The 14996-nt window shown below is 38.4% G+C and overlaps 1 protein-coding gene across 1 annotated transcript in view; it reads left to right on the top strand.

The window, feature by feature from the left end:
• The window catches only part of DAP (death associated protein), a 48118-nt gene extending 33742 nt beyond the window's left edge, over positions 1-14376 (top strand). Inside the window, exons 3-4 of the mRNA XM_068931420.1 lie at positions 8955-8997; positions 11475-14376. Coding sequence (XP_068787521.1) covers positions 8955-8997; positions 11475-11594 — 163 coding nt within the window. The 3' untranslated portion in view covers positions 11595-14376. The remainder of the gene's footprint in view (positions 1-8954; positions 8998-11474) is intronic.
• The last annotated feature ends 620 nt before the right edge of the window (positions 14377-14996 follow it).

Here is a 14996-nt window from a genome sequence, read left to right as displayed (position 1 = left end):
CAAAGGTTGAAGATAATGATTTCTTAAAGCAACTCCCGTTATTATATTGTCACTTGTTATAATATACAGATGATGGCCAGAGGTACTACCGCTAGGCAGCTATTTTGGAGAAACTGTGTTCTTGCTGAGGGCACCCTTCAGCTAGAACTATGAGAACGTAACTTTAGAGAGCTCTGGAGCCAGAACTGTGCCACCAGGTAGTGGGAAAGGTAAAGTGTGTCAGATTTGTGTCATCGTCACAGGAGTATTGTCTCTGAGGAAGCTTCCACCATCTTTCCATTTCAGTCATTTGATATATACAATCCTTTTTATTTCTGTTGTCCTCTGTATAGAAGCTACCAGTTTAAAATACCACTAATACGAACTACCGGTATAGCATACTAACAGCAGTACTGCTGTTTATTAAAGGTAAATCCAGCTGGGACTGTGCACAGCTGTTCTCCTTCCATTCTTCAAAGAAACTGATCTATATGAACAAGTGGCTATTTCATTCTGTATGGTAAAGTTAATACGGGTGGGTGGTTAGCTGTTATTTTTCAGGTACTACAATATCTCTTTAAGGAAATGAAGTGCTTTAGCTATTAGTAAAGCAATTAAAAGCCATTTAAACAAAAGAAACACTGAGATGTGACAGATCTAACAGACTGAACTAGAAAATTAGCAGTTGTTTTTGTTAGATTAAGAGAAAAATCACTAGTGGTATTGACTTTCAGGACTTTGTAGTTGCCTTAGATTTCTACATCCCGTTGAAATGAGCTATTATATAACCATATTCAGATTTAACAGCACATTGATTTGTTATCCATTTACACTGTCACAGCTTTTATTATCACTTACAAAGCTAGACATTTATTTCACACTGAGTGAGAGTTTACCATCTAAAAACTCTTCTTGAAATCCTCTGATTGTAAAGCTTTTAAATCCCATTTCTCTTGAGTTCTTCAGGGTTATTTTCTGTGTATTTTCTTATTGTCGAAATTTCAAGCCCTTTGCCATTAGCAGAAGTTTTGCAGCTGACTTTAGTAATATCAAATGCTGACCCCCTGGATTAAGCCCTTAAGATAAGTATGAAAGGAAGAAGCAATCTTTTGCTTTTGATTCTGTTCAGGAGGCAGGACATTTCCGGATGAAAAATGACAATTCTGCCATTCTTCCCTGCACGGTTCAGCAGCAAGCTTAGCAGTGGCAGCAGAGGAACGAAGTGGTTGCTTCCTGTCATTGACCTGACTGACACCTCTTCTCTGTGGAGGAATATAATTTCTCAAAGTTCACTTAAGCAAAGACCCATTCCTGTCAGAATCCCTTTTAGAGGACTTTGTTCCTTGTCTTTTGTCACATTAAAAACCTAGCTTGGCTAAGTTTATTAGTGACTAGTTCGTTTTTTAGTATTAAAAATAAGCTATTAAGTTGAAAAAAAAATCTTTAGTTCTGTCTTCTGTTGCTCCTTTATGACTTCTAAATATAAGACTGCATATTAATGGAATGTTTTACTTGTTTTCTACATCTGAATTAAGAGGAATTTCAGGTTCAAGGACTTACTAGTCTCTTATCCTTAAGATAGGATTTCTCCCTATGGAAATGCCACTTACCACTGGAGAATAAGGAGAAGAGTGTCAATAACTTCAGCAGAGTCTAAACAAAAGCAAGTTCCTGGCCAGTACAGTTTGCACAGCAACCTTCCAGATGGGATTTGATACTGAGCTTCCAGGATGCCCTTATACCTTTATTGTGCTAGGTGGCTCATCAAAACGTACATGAACTTGGTCATTATCTCCTCTGCTGCAGGGGGAGCTGTGAACATGCATGGAAGTCATGCAAGTCATGCTGGTTTTAGGCTGAATTTGCTTTGGAGAGCTTCCAGGCAGAGCAGGGCTGTTACTACAGAATGGAAACTATAAAGAATGAAAAGTGTGAAACTGGATTAAGGAGGCTCCTCGTAATAGTGTTGAGCATGTAGAACATGATGTAGGATTTGTACACTTGCACACACATGCATCCATGTTTGCATTTTTGTGCCTGGCGTAAGGTTATGGTTTGGAGTAATAAGAAGCATGTGCGTTTCATTGTGCAAAGCAGTAGGAGAGTGAAAGGTACACATCTACTGGATGCACAAGGGCTTGAGACAGATAGGAAAGCAAGGTTCAGATAGGGATTCAGTGGTCCAGACAGCTGGGACGTTCTGGGCCACTGCTGCGTGTCTCTGAGATGACCATGAATTTACCGGAGCAGGAGGACACAAATGAGAAGATTTTAGCCTTCTCATTACCTTGTACCTTCTGCATCTCCTTCATTATGTTGCCATCATATATTCCTAGCAGTGTGTCACAGCGTTTTTCCATTTGCACCCCATCTTCTAGCTGCTGCGAAATGGAGGAGCTGCAGCAGCACCGCAACTGGATAACAGGTCCCGGTAGCTGAGACACTGCAGACAAGTCCTCCTGTCTTTTTGTCCTCAGGGTGGAAGCACATTACTGTCATGGGAACATACACAGAGATGCACTTCAGCAAGTGACTAGTACATGGAAGACTTAGTCCTCTCTCCCCTGTGCGTCATGATCTATGCTGACCCTTTTGCGGGTGTTTAAAGCCTGCCCTACTTCATTCTTTATTTTAGAGCTGCTTTTGAGTTTTGTTGCTGTTTAAATACTACTTACTTGATTTTCACAGCTATCATTTTTCCACAGTTAAGTGGCTATAGCGGGCTAATGCTGCAGCTACTGCCTGTGCAGAGTTTGTTGTTGGTGTTCACTGAGAGCTATGGGATGACAGAGTTGAACCCTAATTAATGATCCAGCAGCAGGAGAGTTATGGTTTATTTATAAATCCTCTGAGTCTATAGAAAGGGTGAAATATTTAAATCTTTGTTCTGTGATCAGAGGAAGAAATGAAAGAAATTTATTATCTGATAGCGATGTCATATACAACAACGTAGATAAGAGATGATGAATATCTTTCTGAAAGAAATTTCTTTTATGGCTGATGCATGCACTGAAAACAAAGATGAATGAGAGACTGGTGAGATTAATCAGGCCATACGCTGCAATAACTTGGCAGTGAATGTAGAAACAATGAATGTCAATCAGTTGCGATTAAATATAATGGGCAGTGATTTACCATCTCATTAGAAGATTAGGACACCCAATTTGCTTGTATCTGAATAGCAAAACAAATACTCATTAAAATGTTCTGATAGGGCATTAAGTTCTTCCTTAAGACTCGTGAAACTTCATTAATTTTGCCTGCATAGGAAGAGGAGCAATTCAGTAGAGTGGAAGCTATCTCATGGGATTTATTGGAATGCAGACTAATGCACAGGGACAAGAAAATTGTTTTCCAAAAATAGTGACTGTAGCTATGTGTATGAATTTGTCTGTGTGTATATACTGCATTTCATCAAGATTTTACATCAAAGGGAAGCGTTGCTTTTCCTTGTATTAGTGTTTGCCACAGCACCTGGAATTTCTTTGAGGTTGTTCTGTAGTTACCATAAACAATTCTCAGAGGTTCAACAGTGCCATCCTGTGGGTGATCTTAAAGGTTTGAAAGCATGGCTATGGCAGATAAATAAACGACCTCAACAGGATAAATTATCATAGAATATCAGATATTGTATGGCCCTGTGCAATCAACTGGAACATTTCCCTCTGGTAGTCAGCCAAGCTAATTATTACTTTTCTGCCCGGAAAATTAATAACCTAAATGCATTATAACCAACTGCAAAATATTTCAGGCCAGCTGATGAGCAGTGTGCTTATTATTCTTACCCTATTGCCGAGAAATGTGTTTTTAATCATCTCACAATTTATTTTCACAGACAATGCCAAAATCAAAGGCAACCAAGTAAATTCAAATAAGAACCTCTATGCAGATGTGTCTGGACGTCTTTAAAGAGGCACTAAGCTGATACTAGGAATGGTTAACTCTCATGTTTTGTAACTAGAAAATATGAATTCCCAAGCAACCTTGAAGATTAAGCTAGATGGTTGGAAGAATGCTAGAATTCTGCTAGAATACTGTTTATTCCAGAAAGATAAGGCAGGATTAAAGTCTAAAATTTTGTTGATTGAAGATGAACGTCTGCTTAGAACATCTGGAGAACTTTCGATTCATACACTGAATATTATTGCAGGACATATTCTGGCAAAGTGTAAAATGGCCAAACTTCAGCCTGCTTTAATTGGGGAACACTTGGTGGGTAGTAGCAACTCATACTATTTAAAGTGTGTTTTTCACTTTGCTTGCCTAAGCAACTGATTAATGAGAGAGTGAATGATATCTTTACTTGGAAAAGGAGCAAGGCAGTTAAAATCCAAGCTGCTCGGTTCTGCACATTTTTGCTGGTTTTGGGTGCTTGAGGGGCAACGTGTATGGTGTCTGCACGCTGCCTTTGCCTGCTTGCCCTGTGGTTGAGAGTTACGAAGTGGAGCTTGAGCCTGTATTTAGGTGCCTCTTCAATTCACAGGAATTTGTCCCTTACAACCCATAACTAAAGAGGCCAGATATAGGTCTCTGTTCACACCAATGGACAATTTGATTAAGACAAGGAAAGCACCACATTACAGATTCCACTGTTACTTTTTGGTAGTTCAAAATTGTCAGGTTATTTGTGGTTCCTAAGTCTTTGAAAAGCACCTCACAGCATTAATTTTTTCATATGTCTCAGTTTGCCAGGCCCCCTTAAACAGTAGAAGATGATCACCAATAACTAGGCAAACAATCAACTCCCACCTTTATGAAAAGACAAACATACTAATTATTCACGTGTGGAAGATTAGTGTAGTTTTAAAATGTTAATGCACTTACATTTTTGTCCCTATTTTGACTAAAACTCTCGTAGCCTAGCAAAAGACTTGCATCTGTGTGGCTCTATCCTTTTTTTAAGTAGGCTAACCTGTTTAAATGTTGGCATATTGGGAATCTTGAGACCGTGCTTCTACGCCGACTTACAGTGCTTAGATGAATTTTGGATGAATCAGATGTATTAGGAAAACAATCTCTTGTGATATTTAATTGAACGCAGAAGGGATAATGACATATCAAAGTTTAGCCTCTGCTCAGAAGAAATTTCTTTGTAGTCCATATCAGTTTAAGATGAACTTGAGCCCCAGAGCATGAAGATTTGTATAACTTTTAGACATTTTTATCCTAACTGATGTGAACATGTTTAAGTCATATAAATGTCTAATTCTGTTTTTGAACCTTGCTAAGCTCTTGATCTTAGTATTGCCTTATTTTCAGGAAGTTGTGCATTTAATTTTATGATGTTTTAAAGGTATCTGCTATTATAAGTTTTAAATATGTCTTTGTTTTCTTTGACGCTTCCTACTTAAACTGTAATGACAGTAACTGGGAACAAAATTATCCATTATTTTGTACATTACATACAAATAGGTCTTAGCTCGTACCTCATATAGAAGGTTGTCTATGCTCTCACAGTTATTTCTTCCATCTTTATTTCTGCTCTAATTCTTCTGTTATGATGGTCCTGGACTGAATGTGATATTTTAAATGAGGTAATACTATGAGATACTATATTTGCCATTGGCTTTTTTTCTAATCTTGATTTGTCCTAACATACGTTTTTGATTCTGTGATCCTCAGTGAACACAGCACGCTAGCTTTCTGCGCTGCAGGCCGCGAGAGCTGTTCCCCCTGCACGAGCTTTTACAGTTCATGTAGACAACAGAGATGCACATGCACAGTTCAGTTTCCTAGTTAATCAACTTTTTAAATATAGGCTCTTGTTCCCAATTGCACTTTGAAGGATGGTAATAGTCCTTGCTCCGGATCAGAGCTGCCTCTCCAGCAGCCCCTGGAAGCAGGGCCTTGGACTTGGACCCTGTCCACCGGGTAATGGCGTGACGGGCAGTTCGGGTGCTGCAAGCAGGAGAGGGCTGGCAGGCATCGCTCACCTCCGCAGCTGCGGGATGTACAAAGATACAGTTAATGAATATAAAATTCACTACTGAGAAAACTGATTTATTCAGTTTCTCTCTTTTAAACAGAGTAGGATAAATCATCATCTTCCCTGTGTATTCTCTGTGGCCTGTAGGAAATTTTGCAGTAATTCCAATGTCATTGTGTTTGTCTTTATGGTATGTCTGTCAGACTTGAGCTCCGCCAATCCCTCTGAGGTGAAGATGTAAGATTTTAGTATTATTAATGCCTCATTTCATCTAGTTAATGATCTTTTCAAGTGTTCCATCTTCTTTGTGATTTACTTGCAATCTCAGATAAAGACTTTCTTTAAGCTTTAATATTTGACCTACTGGAAGTCTTTATTTTATTTGAATACAGTCAGGATAAATGTATCCAGTAGAGATGTTAAACAGGTGCAGTTCCTAACAGCGTCGCACATCTAAAATCAGAATAAGTTCTTTGAACGTTCAGATCTTAACAGATGTGTTCTTTTTCTCCATATGTTATAATAAAATCAGTGTTCGTTCTGAAAGTATTGACACACACTCAAAGCAGTCTTGCCAAATATACCCATGTATTCTTTACACAATATCAGCTGTGGCTATTATTTAACTTCAAATAAACGTGCCCATTAAATGGCTTTAAAGCCTTATATGTATACAAGAATTGCCTTTTAGTCAGAAAGTAATATTTTTTTGCTTTCTTGTTTACTGACGCCTAGACAAAGGAGTGCTGCATCTTCAAAACAACATCTGTCAAACCGATTTTCATCAGATTAAGTATATCCTCAAAGCAACCATCACAGCTTATAAAATACGAGACATGTAGGTTATGGTTTACATAAATCACCAATCGAATTTAAAGCACTTGAAATTGTTTCACAAATGTGGCGATAATAGCCTACACATATTGTCTCTTTTCGTTTCTGTTTTTGGTGGATTCGAAAGATAGTGAGTGATACGGGAATACTACAGTCACACTAGATGTCTTGGAGTATGGTTATGAAACTGTTTTCCTGGGAGCTCATTTGGGTCCACAGAAGGGCATGGTTTGAGAAGCTGGCAGTAGGGATTCGGTGTATGGTGGTAAGCAAACAACCCGTACCATGTTGAACAAATACAGGCTCATTTCAGGAAATACTGATTGGAATTTTATGCATCATCCGAGCACTGTGAACACTGAAAGGTGATGGTAAGAGCATAAGAAAAACTTTTTAATAACGTAATGTCAAATAAATAACTTTCTCTGAGTGTGATTAAAGTCACATTCCATGTATAATTAAAGGATAACTTGCAACACACTTTTTTCTCCATTTACTGTTCATTTCCTTTATGGTGTCCTAGTGTTAAGTTTATAAACAGAACCTTCAGCCACTGCAGTTCATCTGTATTTTCTCAGAGTTATTTATTTGATTTTGTCAGTCAGCATACAGGAAATCTTCTCTAGAATATAACATACTAATTGGCTCGGTACAATTAGGGTAAAACAAAAGTGTTTGAGTATTGATCTTTGCTTATTATTAGTTTATACTGACAGAAAATTATATTGAAGAAGTGCTAATGCAGCTATCAAAATATTCTTTCTCATTACAGGAAATATTACTGGTACTCTTAAATGGAAGTCTCTTAAAGCGTAACTTCCTTTCTTTCTCCCTTTTTCTGTAAGTGATCTAATTCTGTCTTTCTGATGTTTTAAGAATTTCTAGAAGGGATGATGGTTCTTGTTAAAGAATTGGGGAATGTAGCAATACCATGATTTAATCAGGGCTCAGACGATATTTATTAGACCATTATATCGTGATCTAATAGTGTGCTATCACCTTAACATCATATAGCATCATATTAATAAATCTTTACAAGCTGTGTACTTGTAAAGTATGTCATAATAACCAATATCATTCCCCTAATAAATCATTTGGTTTGTGTTGTCCAACCCTTGTCAGCTGTAATATCCTGGGTTTGGGACCCTTCTCATTGAACATGTTAATGAACCACTTGCTGTGAGTCCCTGGTTATGGACAGGCTCAGAGGGAGGTGTGACTTTGCCTCCACACCCTCCTTCCCCTTGGCACTGCCTCAGGTTGTATGTTTTTAATGTACAGATGTACATCTGTTGCAAAGATTTTGGGGAACTGCTTGTCTTGACCCTGCTACAGACTTCATATGAATACATGGTTTTACTTGTCCAGAAGACCTAGTTGCTGAGCATTTAGAGTTTAGATGTTATGGCAGCATTCACTACCAAGGATGAAGATACAGTATTATGCGTGGCAGCCTGTCTGCATTTTGGCTTCCCTGCAGGCATTGCTGGTTTAGTAGATCAGCGGCCCTGGGAATTTGATCCCTGATGTTGACCGGGTTTCAGAGTTGAATTTTGTCCTTGAGCCTGTTCCTATTAGCGTGAATGGAAGCTTGCATGTGAAAAAAACAAGGGCAGAGTTTGCTTTATGGTTTTTACTGTTTGTTTTATTGCAGACATGATTATCCCATGTATTGGAGTAAGTAAATATCTGCTTGAAAATCTGTGATTAAAGTATTGGGTGTGTATTTTTCTGAAACTCAGAATCTTAATCCACTTGACTGACAGAAATAAACTTGGGTTTTGTTTTATTCTCCATCACAGCAGGAAGTTTAGTCCATCTACTAATTTCATCATCTCTTGCAATACAAATATACTAAGCCTAAAATACTGCTGGCAGCTTTTATATGTAATTTGAGAATTGAGAAAACAGTGCAAACAAACAAACCAACCAAGACTCTCAGCTTTAAGTAAAGAACAGTGTTGTTGGACTAGCCTTCTACTGCTTTCTATCAATTAACCTGAAGTAGTAGCAGCCAAACCCCACAGGTCTGTATCAGTGTTTGTGGCTGAAGTATACTAAGTAGTATGGCAAGGGACATTTGAAGAGAAATTGTCTTGTCTATTTGAAACATTCATTAATTGCCAAGAATGACACTTTTTATTGTATATACCTTCTACTTCTGATTTTTACCTTCTGAACAACACATAAAAATAATCCTTCTTATCTTTTTCAGCCCACCTAAACCAACTGTGTTCATCTCTGGTGTCGTTGCAAGGGTAAGATTACTGTTAAATTTCTTTCAGACGTAGAAAAATGATTGTAGGCTTTTCAGAATTATCACTGATCAGAGCAAGATTAATCTTCTTCGTTCCCCTTCCTCTTTTATGAGAAAGTGCTTTATGTTTTGTATATGTGTCTAAATCTCTTTGAGCGTTCTTTTTGGTTTAGTGTGAAATTGAAATTATTTATTGAAATGACTTCTACTGTTTTACTTTTAATTTAAGCACTTAAAGATTATTGGATCTTCTTTCCATATCTAGGCTAAATATTACTACATTCATTTTCTTTGAAAGCAATTACATGCAAGTCTGCTGCTATAGCTTGATCTGTGATGAGGAGGGATGCTTGTGCCTGCGATGATGCATGTTTCAAAATAGTGAGGTACCATATGTGCCTTGAGGTAATTGGAATTCTAGGAGTTGTTTCCTAGATTTTAACAGTAAGCAAGGCCTGGAAATCCATAAGCTAAAACATTAGTATTAACTAGCCATTAATTGTGTGATCAGTAATTCACGCCTTACGCGTTGTGACAGGGTTTTTGTGTTGGCCTTACGTGATGGTGATCACTAGGGTGTAATGTGGTTGCCTGTAAGATATTGTGGCTGCGTCAGATCACGTAGGTGGTAAAGACAGGGTAGTAGAAAGGCACTAGTGACAGTGTGAAGCTAGTGTATATCCTTGACCTTCATCTGCACCAAGGTGGATGCCTATTAGGCATTAGATCCTGGGCTGCATTAACAGGAAAACAGCTGATAGATCAAGGAAGTGGTTAACTCGCTCTATTGAGTGCTCATTAGACCACATAAGGTCCTCTTTAGGACCCCCCGCTTCATCCAGTTTTGGACCCCTCACATTATATGAAGAATGTTGATAAGCTGAAGTGAATTCAGTGAAGAGCCCCAGGATGGTCGAGGCGGGAGCACTTGCCCTGTGAGGAGAAGCTGAGGGACCAGGGCATGTTCAGCCTGGAGAAGAGATGCCTCTGGGAGGACCTAACAGCAGCCTGCCCCTACCCTATGGGCAGTCACAGAGAAGATGAAGCCAGATTGTTCACAGTGGCGCATGGCAGGAGGACAGGAAACAATGGACGCAAATGAAATGGAAGGGTCTGACGGGACATAGGAGAAACTTTTTCACTGTGAGGACAGTCAGGGAGTAGAGCAGGTTGCCCAAAGAGGCTGTTCAGTCTCTATCCTTGGAGGTTTGCAAGATAAAACCCTGAGTAACATGGTCTGACCTCATAGCTGACCCTGCTTTGAGCAGGAGGTTGGACTAGAGGCATCCTGAGATCCCTCCCAACCTGAATTATTGTGTGATTCTGAGATATACATATCTGGCTAACACTTGCAGTCTGGCGCTGTCATCTGCTCAACTGCTACAGTCCCCACAAGTCATAAAAGAGCTGTATTCACATCACCTATTTGAGAAAACAGGGTGCAAAGGGTCAGAGAGGTATAGAAGAGGCAAACAACCACACAGAAGGGAAAGAAGGTAGAAAACGTCAAGTCTGAGAAGAAAACATCTTTACGAAAGAGGAGAAAAAAAGAAAAAATGTGCAACATTAACCTAGTGATCAAGAGGAAAAAAAAAAAAAGATGTTGTCAGACTAGAAAGGAAGAATTAGGAATAGGTTGAATTGGGGCCAGGTGTGAAAGAGACATTCTGAGACATCAGCAACATTGTCAACATTGTGCAATGTTGTCACCCTGCGAACCTGTGAAATACAGCATGTTTCTGATTTGTAATATGTTTGTCCCAATTTTTAAGCAGCGAAGTTGTGTTCTCGTCTCTCTGTAACTGAGCACTGCTAATAGTTGTTTCCCATTGCTGTGTGAAAACCTCATGGGACTGACCTGACAAAAGATAGTTCTTAATGGGTGACAGAAGTATTATACAGTGACTGATACGGTAGGACAGTAGCAAGTGAGAAGTAACAGTAGCAGACCTTGTTAAAAGAACATATTAAACTTAAAAGCTAGCCAGCTGTAAAATTGAAAGTAGTGTTAGATCATGCCTTTCTTCTTGCAGAATTGGTATTCCTACAACTGATTTTCTTGTGCAGGTAATTTTTCAAGCTGCCTTACCTTATTTTTAAAATAATCTCCCATTTCTTTTTGCTTTGTGAAAAGCAAACATGTCAAGTAGTTCTGACCATGTAGAGCCAGTAAAAATGACTTAGCACAAGGAGCTATGAGATGCTAAAGATAGAAATGTGTTTTTTCTCTCTGGTCACTTTCAAGGTACTGTGTTCTAAGATGCTTTGTATAATAGGAAGAAGTAAAATTTGTGTAAGTGTTATTTTGAAGTGGATTAAAAGAATGGCAAGATAGAATGCATGCAGGGTAACTTCAGAAGACCATGCAACGCCGTCTCCCATCTGCATTTTACATTTTTAAAAAACTTATGTCCACTTTGACTGTGACATGGGCTTTTAAGATTTCTTTAATTTTTTCCGGGTGTGTTCTTCAAACAGGGTGATAAGGACTTCCCTCCAGCTGCAGCTCAGGTGGCTCACCAGAAACCACATCCTTCTGTGGAAAAGCTCCCTCATCCGCAGCATGTCAACCAGCATATCCACCAACCTCGCAAGTGAACTCTCCATCAAAGTCTCAGCTAAAATGCCATCGATGAATACGTTTTCAAGAGAGGAAGAAAACCCTTTAGGATTCACACTACCAAATCAGTAAAATTGGCCTCTGAAATAATATGTTGTTTCTTTTACTTTAATTCTCAAGGGTTAATAACAACTGAACAATGTCTCCATTCTTATCCCAGGTGGAAAATTTCCCCCTTCTCTTTTAGGTATTTGCTCATCAGGGATATTACTCAGTTTCTCCAATTTACCTTTTGTATAAGACTCTTTTATTGCAAAGGCAAAACTTCAAAATGAATACTACAGTTAATGAATTTAAAACTTTTACTTTTAGCTCTGGCATCGCAATAGCACATAGTTAATGTAGTTTTTAATGAATGCTAAACCAGTAAGGAAGAATAACCCATGGGTACTGGTACTTTTGCTATCTGGAGAGAGCTTGTTGTGTATGTTTGACGCAGAAATTGGTGATTGCGTTGATTTCATAGACCCTTGCGGACTTCAGTATCCTAAGTTGTAATACCTCAGCAGCAGTTCCATCTGATTTCAACTAATAAGATGATAAAAGGGTCCAAATATATTCTCAAGTGGGGAGAAATCGAGCCGAATCTTCCGTATACTTACATTGCGCTCACCCAGTCTTGTTGAAGTTCTTCCATGCAGGCTTTGCACATTTTCAGCTTCGTGGGTATGAACAGGGGTAAGAAATCAGTGTTTCAGAAACACTGCTGCTGTATGCAACCCATTTGTGATCTCGTTTGTCTCACTGGGGGCTGTATTTTTATGAGGTGATCATTTCTGAATTGCAATAGCAAGCTGAAGGAGTTCAAGACCTTCCAGAATTGAACTTAAAAATAAACTGGAGAAAAATCTATTTTTTTTTTTTAACTTGCAGTTTGAAGTTATTGTTGGAAAGTAAGAGATATCACTAGTAAATGTGTTTGACTTTATGACCCAACCTCTGTTGTGCACCATATGTTTTTCCTAATCTTTTTGTTGTGAATAAGGAAAGTAATGATACAAGTGAAATAAAAAAATTACCCCACAAACAGAGCAATCTGATTAGGTTTTGCCATGTAATTAAATCTTTTTGATTGCATTGTTCAAAATTATCTTCCTTCCACAAGTCATCTTTATAAAACCGGTAAAAATAATTTTTTAAACATTTAACCTACGTTTTTAAAGTGTACTTCAGTTTTTAACTGAATGAAAATACACTGCAGGCTTTTGTACTCTCTAGGTTTATAAAACTTTTAACAACCTCAAAAAGGCAGGTACTTGAGCTAGTGCTGCAGTCAGTCATCTGGCAAATTAGTGGGAAGTTTGGGGTCACTTGGGGCTTATTTAGTTCATTTATGTTTAAAATCAAATAGTATGGAAGAACAGTGAGGAGAGTTTTAAAAATATGCTTTTTTAAAGCATCTGCAGATTAATTTTCCCATGAGTAGCTGATTAAGAAAAAACCAAAATGATATGAAATATGACGCGTTTCACTCACTCCCTGTGGGTGCGGTGGACATGGCCTGTCCATCTCTCAGTAGGCTTGAAATGGAAAGGATGCTTTGCGAAGGAGGGTATTTCACCTCATATGCACAGATAAATGTATTCTGCACCCAAGGAAGGCTGTACAATCTTTACATGCAGTCCTTATTTTCAATTTAATTAGATAACTGTACTTGCCTTAAGAAATGAACATTGTTTATTACATTTATTGTATATGAGAATATGCATAATTTGTAAAATACGTTTTTTGTTTCTGGTGGCAGTTCTTCTGAGGCCTTCTTGGTGGCCACTCATGAGTGTATACAAGCGATTCACACGAGTAACTGATGAATAAAGATAGAGTGTTGAACCCCGTGGAATATTTACATGAGCTAATTTGCTTGCAGGAGTGTTTGCAGATTCAGGACAGCAAACAGTGGTATCTCATGAATGGTACAGGCAATAATTGTCAGTCTGCTGGGCCAGTGCAACAGCAAATCATCACAGTCACCTGATGCAGTGTAGCTGCTGGCTCGTCATGAGCTGGGTGTATTCAGATCCCCTAGTGCTGTGTCTGCATCTGAAGTGGTGTCCAGTCTGTAGCCAGTGGTGATATAGCCAAAGCAGTCGGTGGAGCGTAGGTACGAGTTATTTGACCAAAGGGAAGCGTCTCCTGTCGAGAGGGATTGAGCTCATCTTACTCCCATAGTGGAAGATGAGACACATACCTCAGTGCAGATGCACGGAACTAGATGGGCTGGATACCTCTCATCTATATCTAGTAGCAGTGGGTACAAATATCTTCCTACCTTCTGAAAGCAACACCACATTTTAATTCCAATATTAAAAGTTAGGAACATGGATGTTTTGGCTGCTAATTCTATATATGCAGCATCTATATAGACAATATCTGAATTTGGTCTTTGATCACTTAGATGGATATGTTATTACCATGGAATATGACTCTCAAGATAGCTTTAGTGGCTTTTAGGGTGCAGCAATTCCTATAAGATTAGAAAACATTTCTGTATGAAAGTATACTGTATATTGTTGGAAGGTATCCATGTTTATGCATAGGTGTCCTTACCAAAGCATTACCTTCCCCAAAATAAAGAATTGTAACTGGTGATCTGGATTGTCTACTGGTGATTATCGATACATTTTTAATAAATAAACATGTTACAATAACATAGAAGCCTAGCAGATGTTTAGAGGTTACCATGAAATGATTATTAAATAAATTTTCTGGAATTGTCAATATGGCAATAATGCAACAATAAAACACGGCTCTGAGGTTGTATATTGGGCTCATTTTTCTGCAAGCACGATGTAAATTTGCAGGGTGGGGTTTTATGGGGTTTATGGGGTTTTATTTCAGAATGTAGAACAACTAATCAACATTTTATAGCTAGTGATATTTATTGGGAAGTTTTATGACACAGTGGATGAGCTGTTTTGAATAGTCCAATCTCATTTAAAATAAAGCTAGGCACTACCAACCAGAAGGGGAGTTGCTGTTACTTCTCTTAAGACTGCAGTTAACATTACATTTTACATACCCTAGCACAAGTGGTTCACAAAAAGGTTTTAGAATGAAATGACCACGTTGTTTTTAGAAGCTTTCTGATATTTTTGACATCCTGTATTTAGTATATCAGTGGTGCGTATGTAGTACAGTGAGTATATCTGATGCCTCACAGTACAAATAAAGAGAGATTTACTGCCCGGGACTGCTAAAATGTTAACAGCCTTAGGATCTGCAATCACATGATGATGTACTGTATTTTTTTTAAATGACTTCTTTCATTAAAATTTTGGGGAAATACATGGGCATGATGTCAGGCATGCTGTTGATTTTGCTGTCCATATTTATTCCAAGCTCCACAGAATCACAGAATGGTTTAGGTTGGAAGGGACCTC

Source organism: Struthio camelus, chromosome 2 (genome assembly GCF_040807025.1).
Source record: "Struthio camelus isolate bStrCam1 chromosome 2, bStrCam1.hap1, whole genome shotgun sequence".
Classification (NCBI taxonomy): Eukaryota; Metazoa; Chordata; class Aves; order Struthioniformes; family Struthionidae; genus Struthio; species Struthio camelus.
Note: the sequence above shows the minus strand (reverse complement) of the source record. Positions and strands in the feature narration are given on the sequence as shown.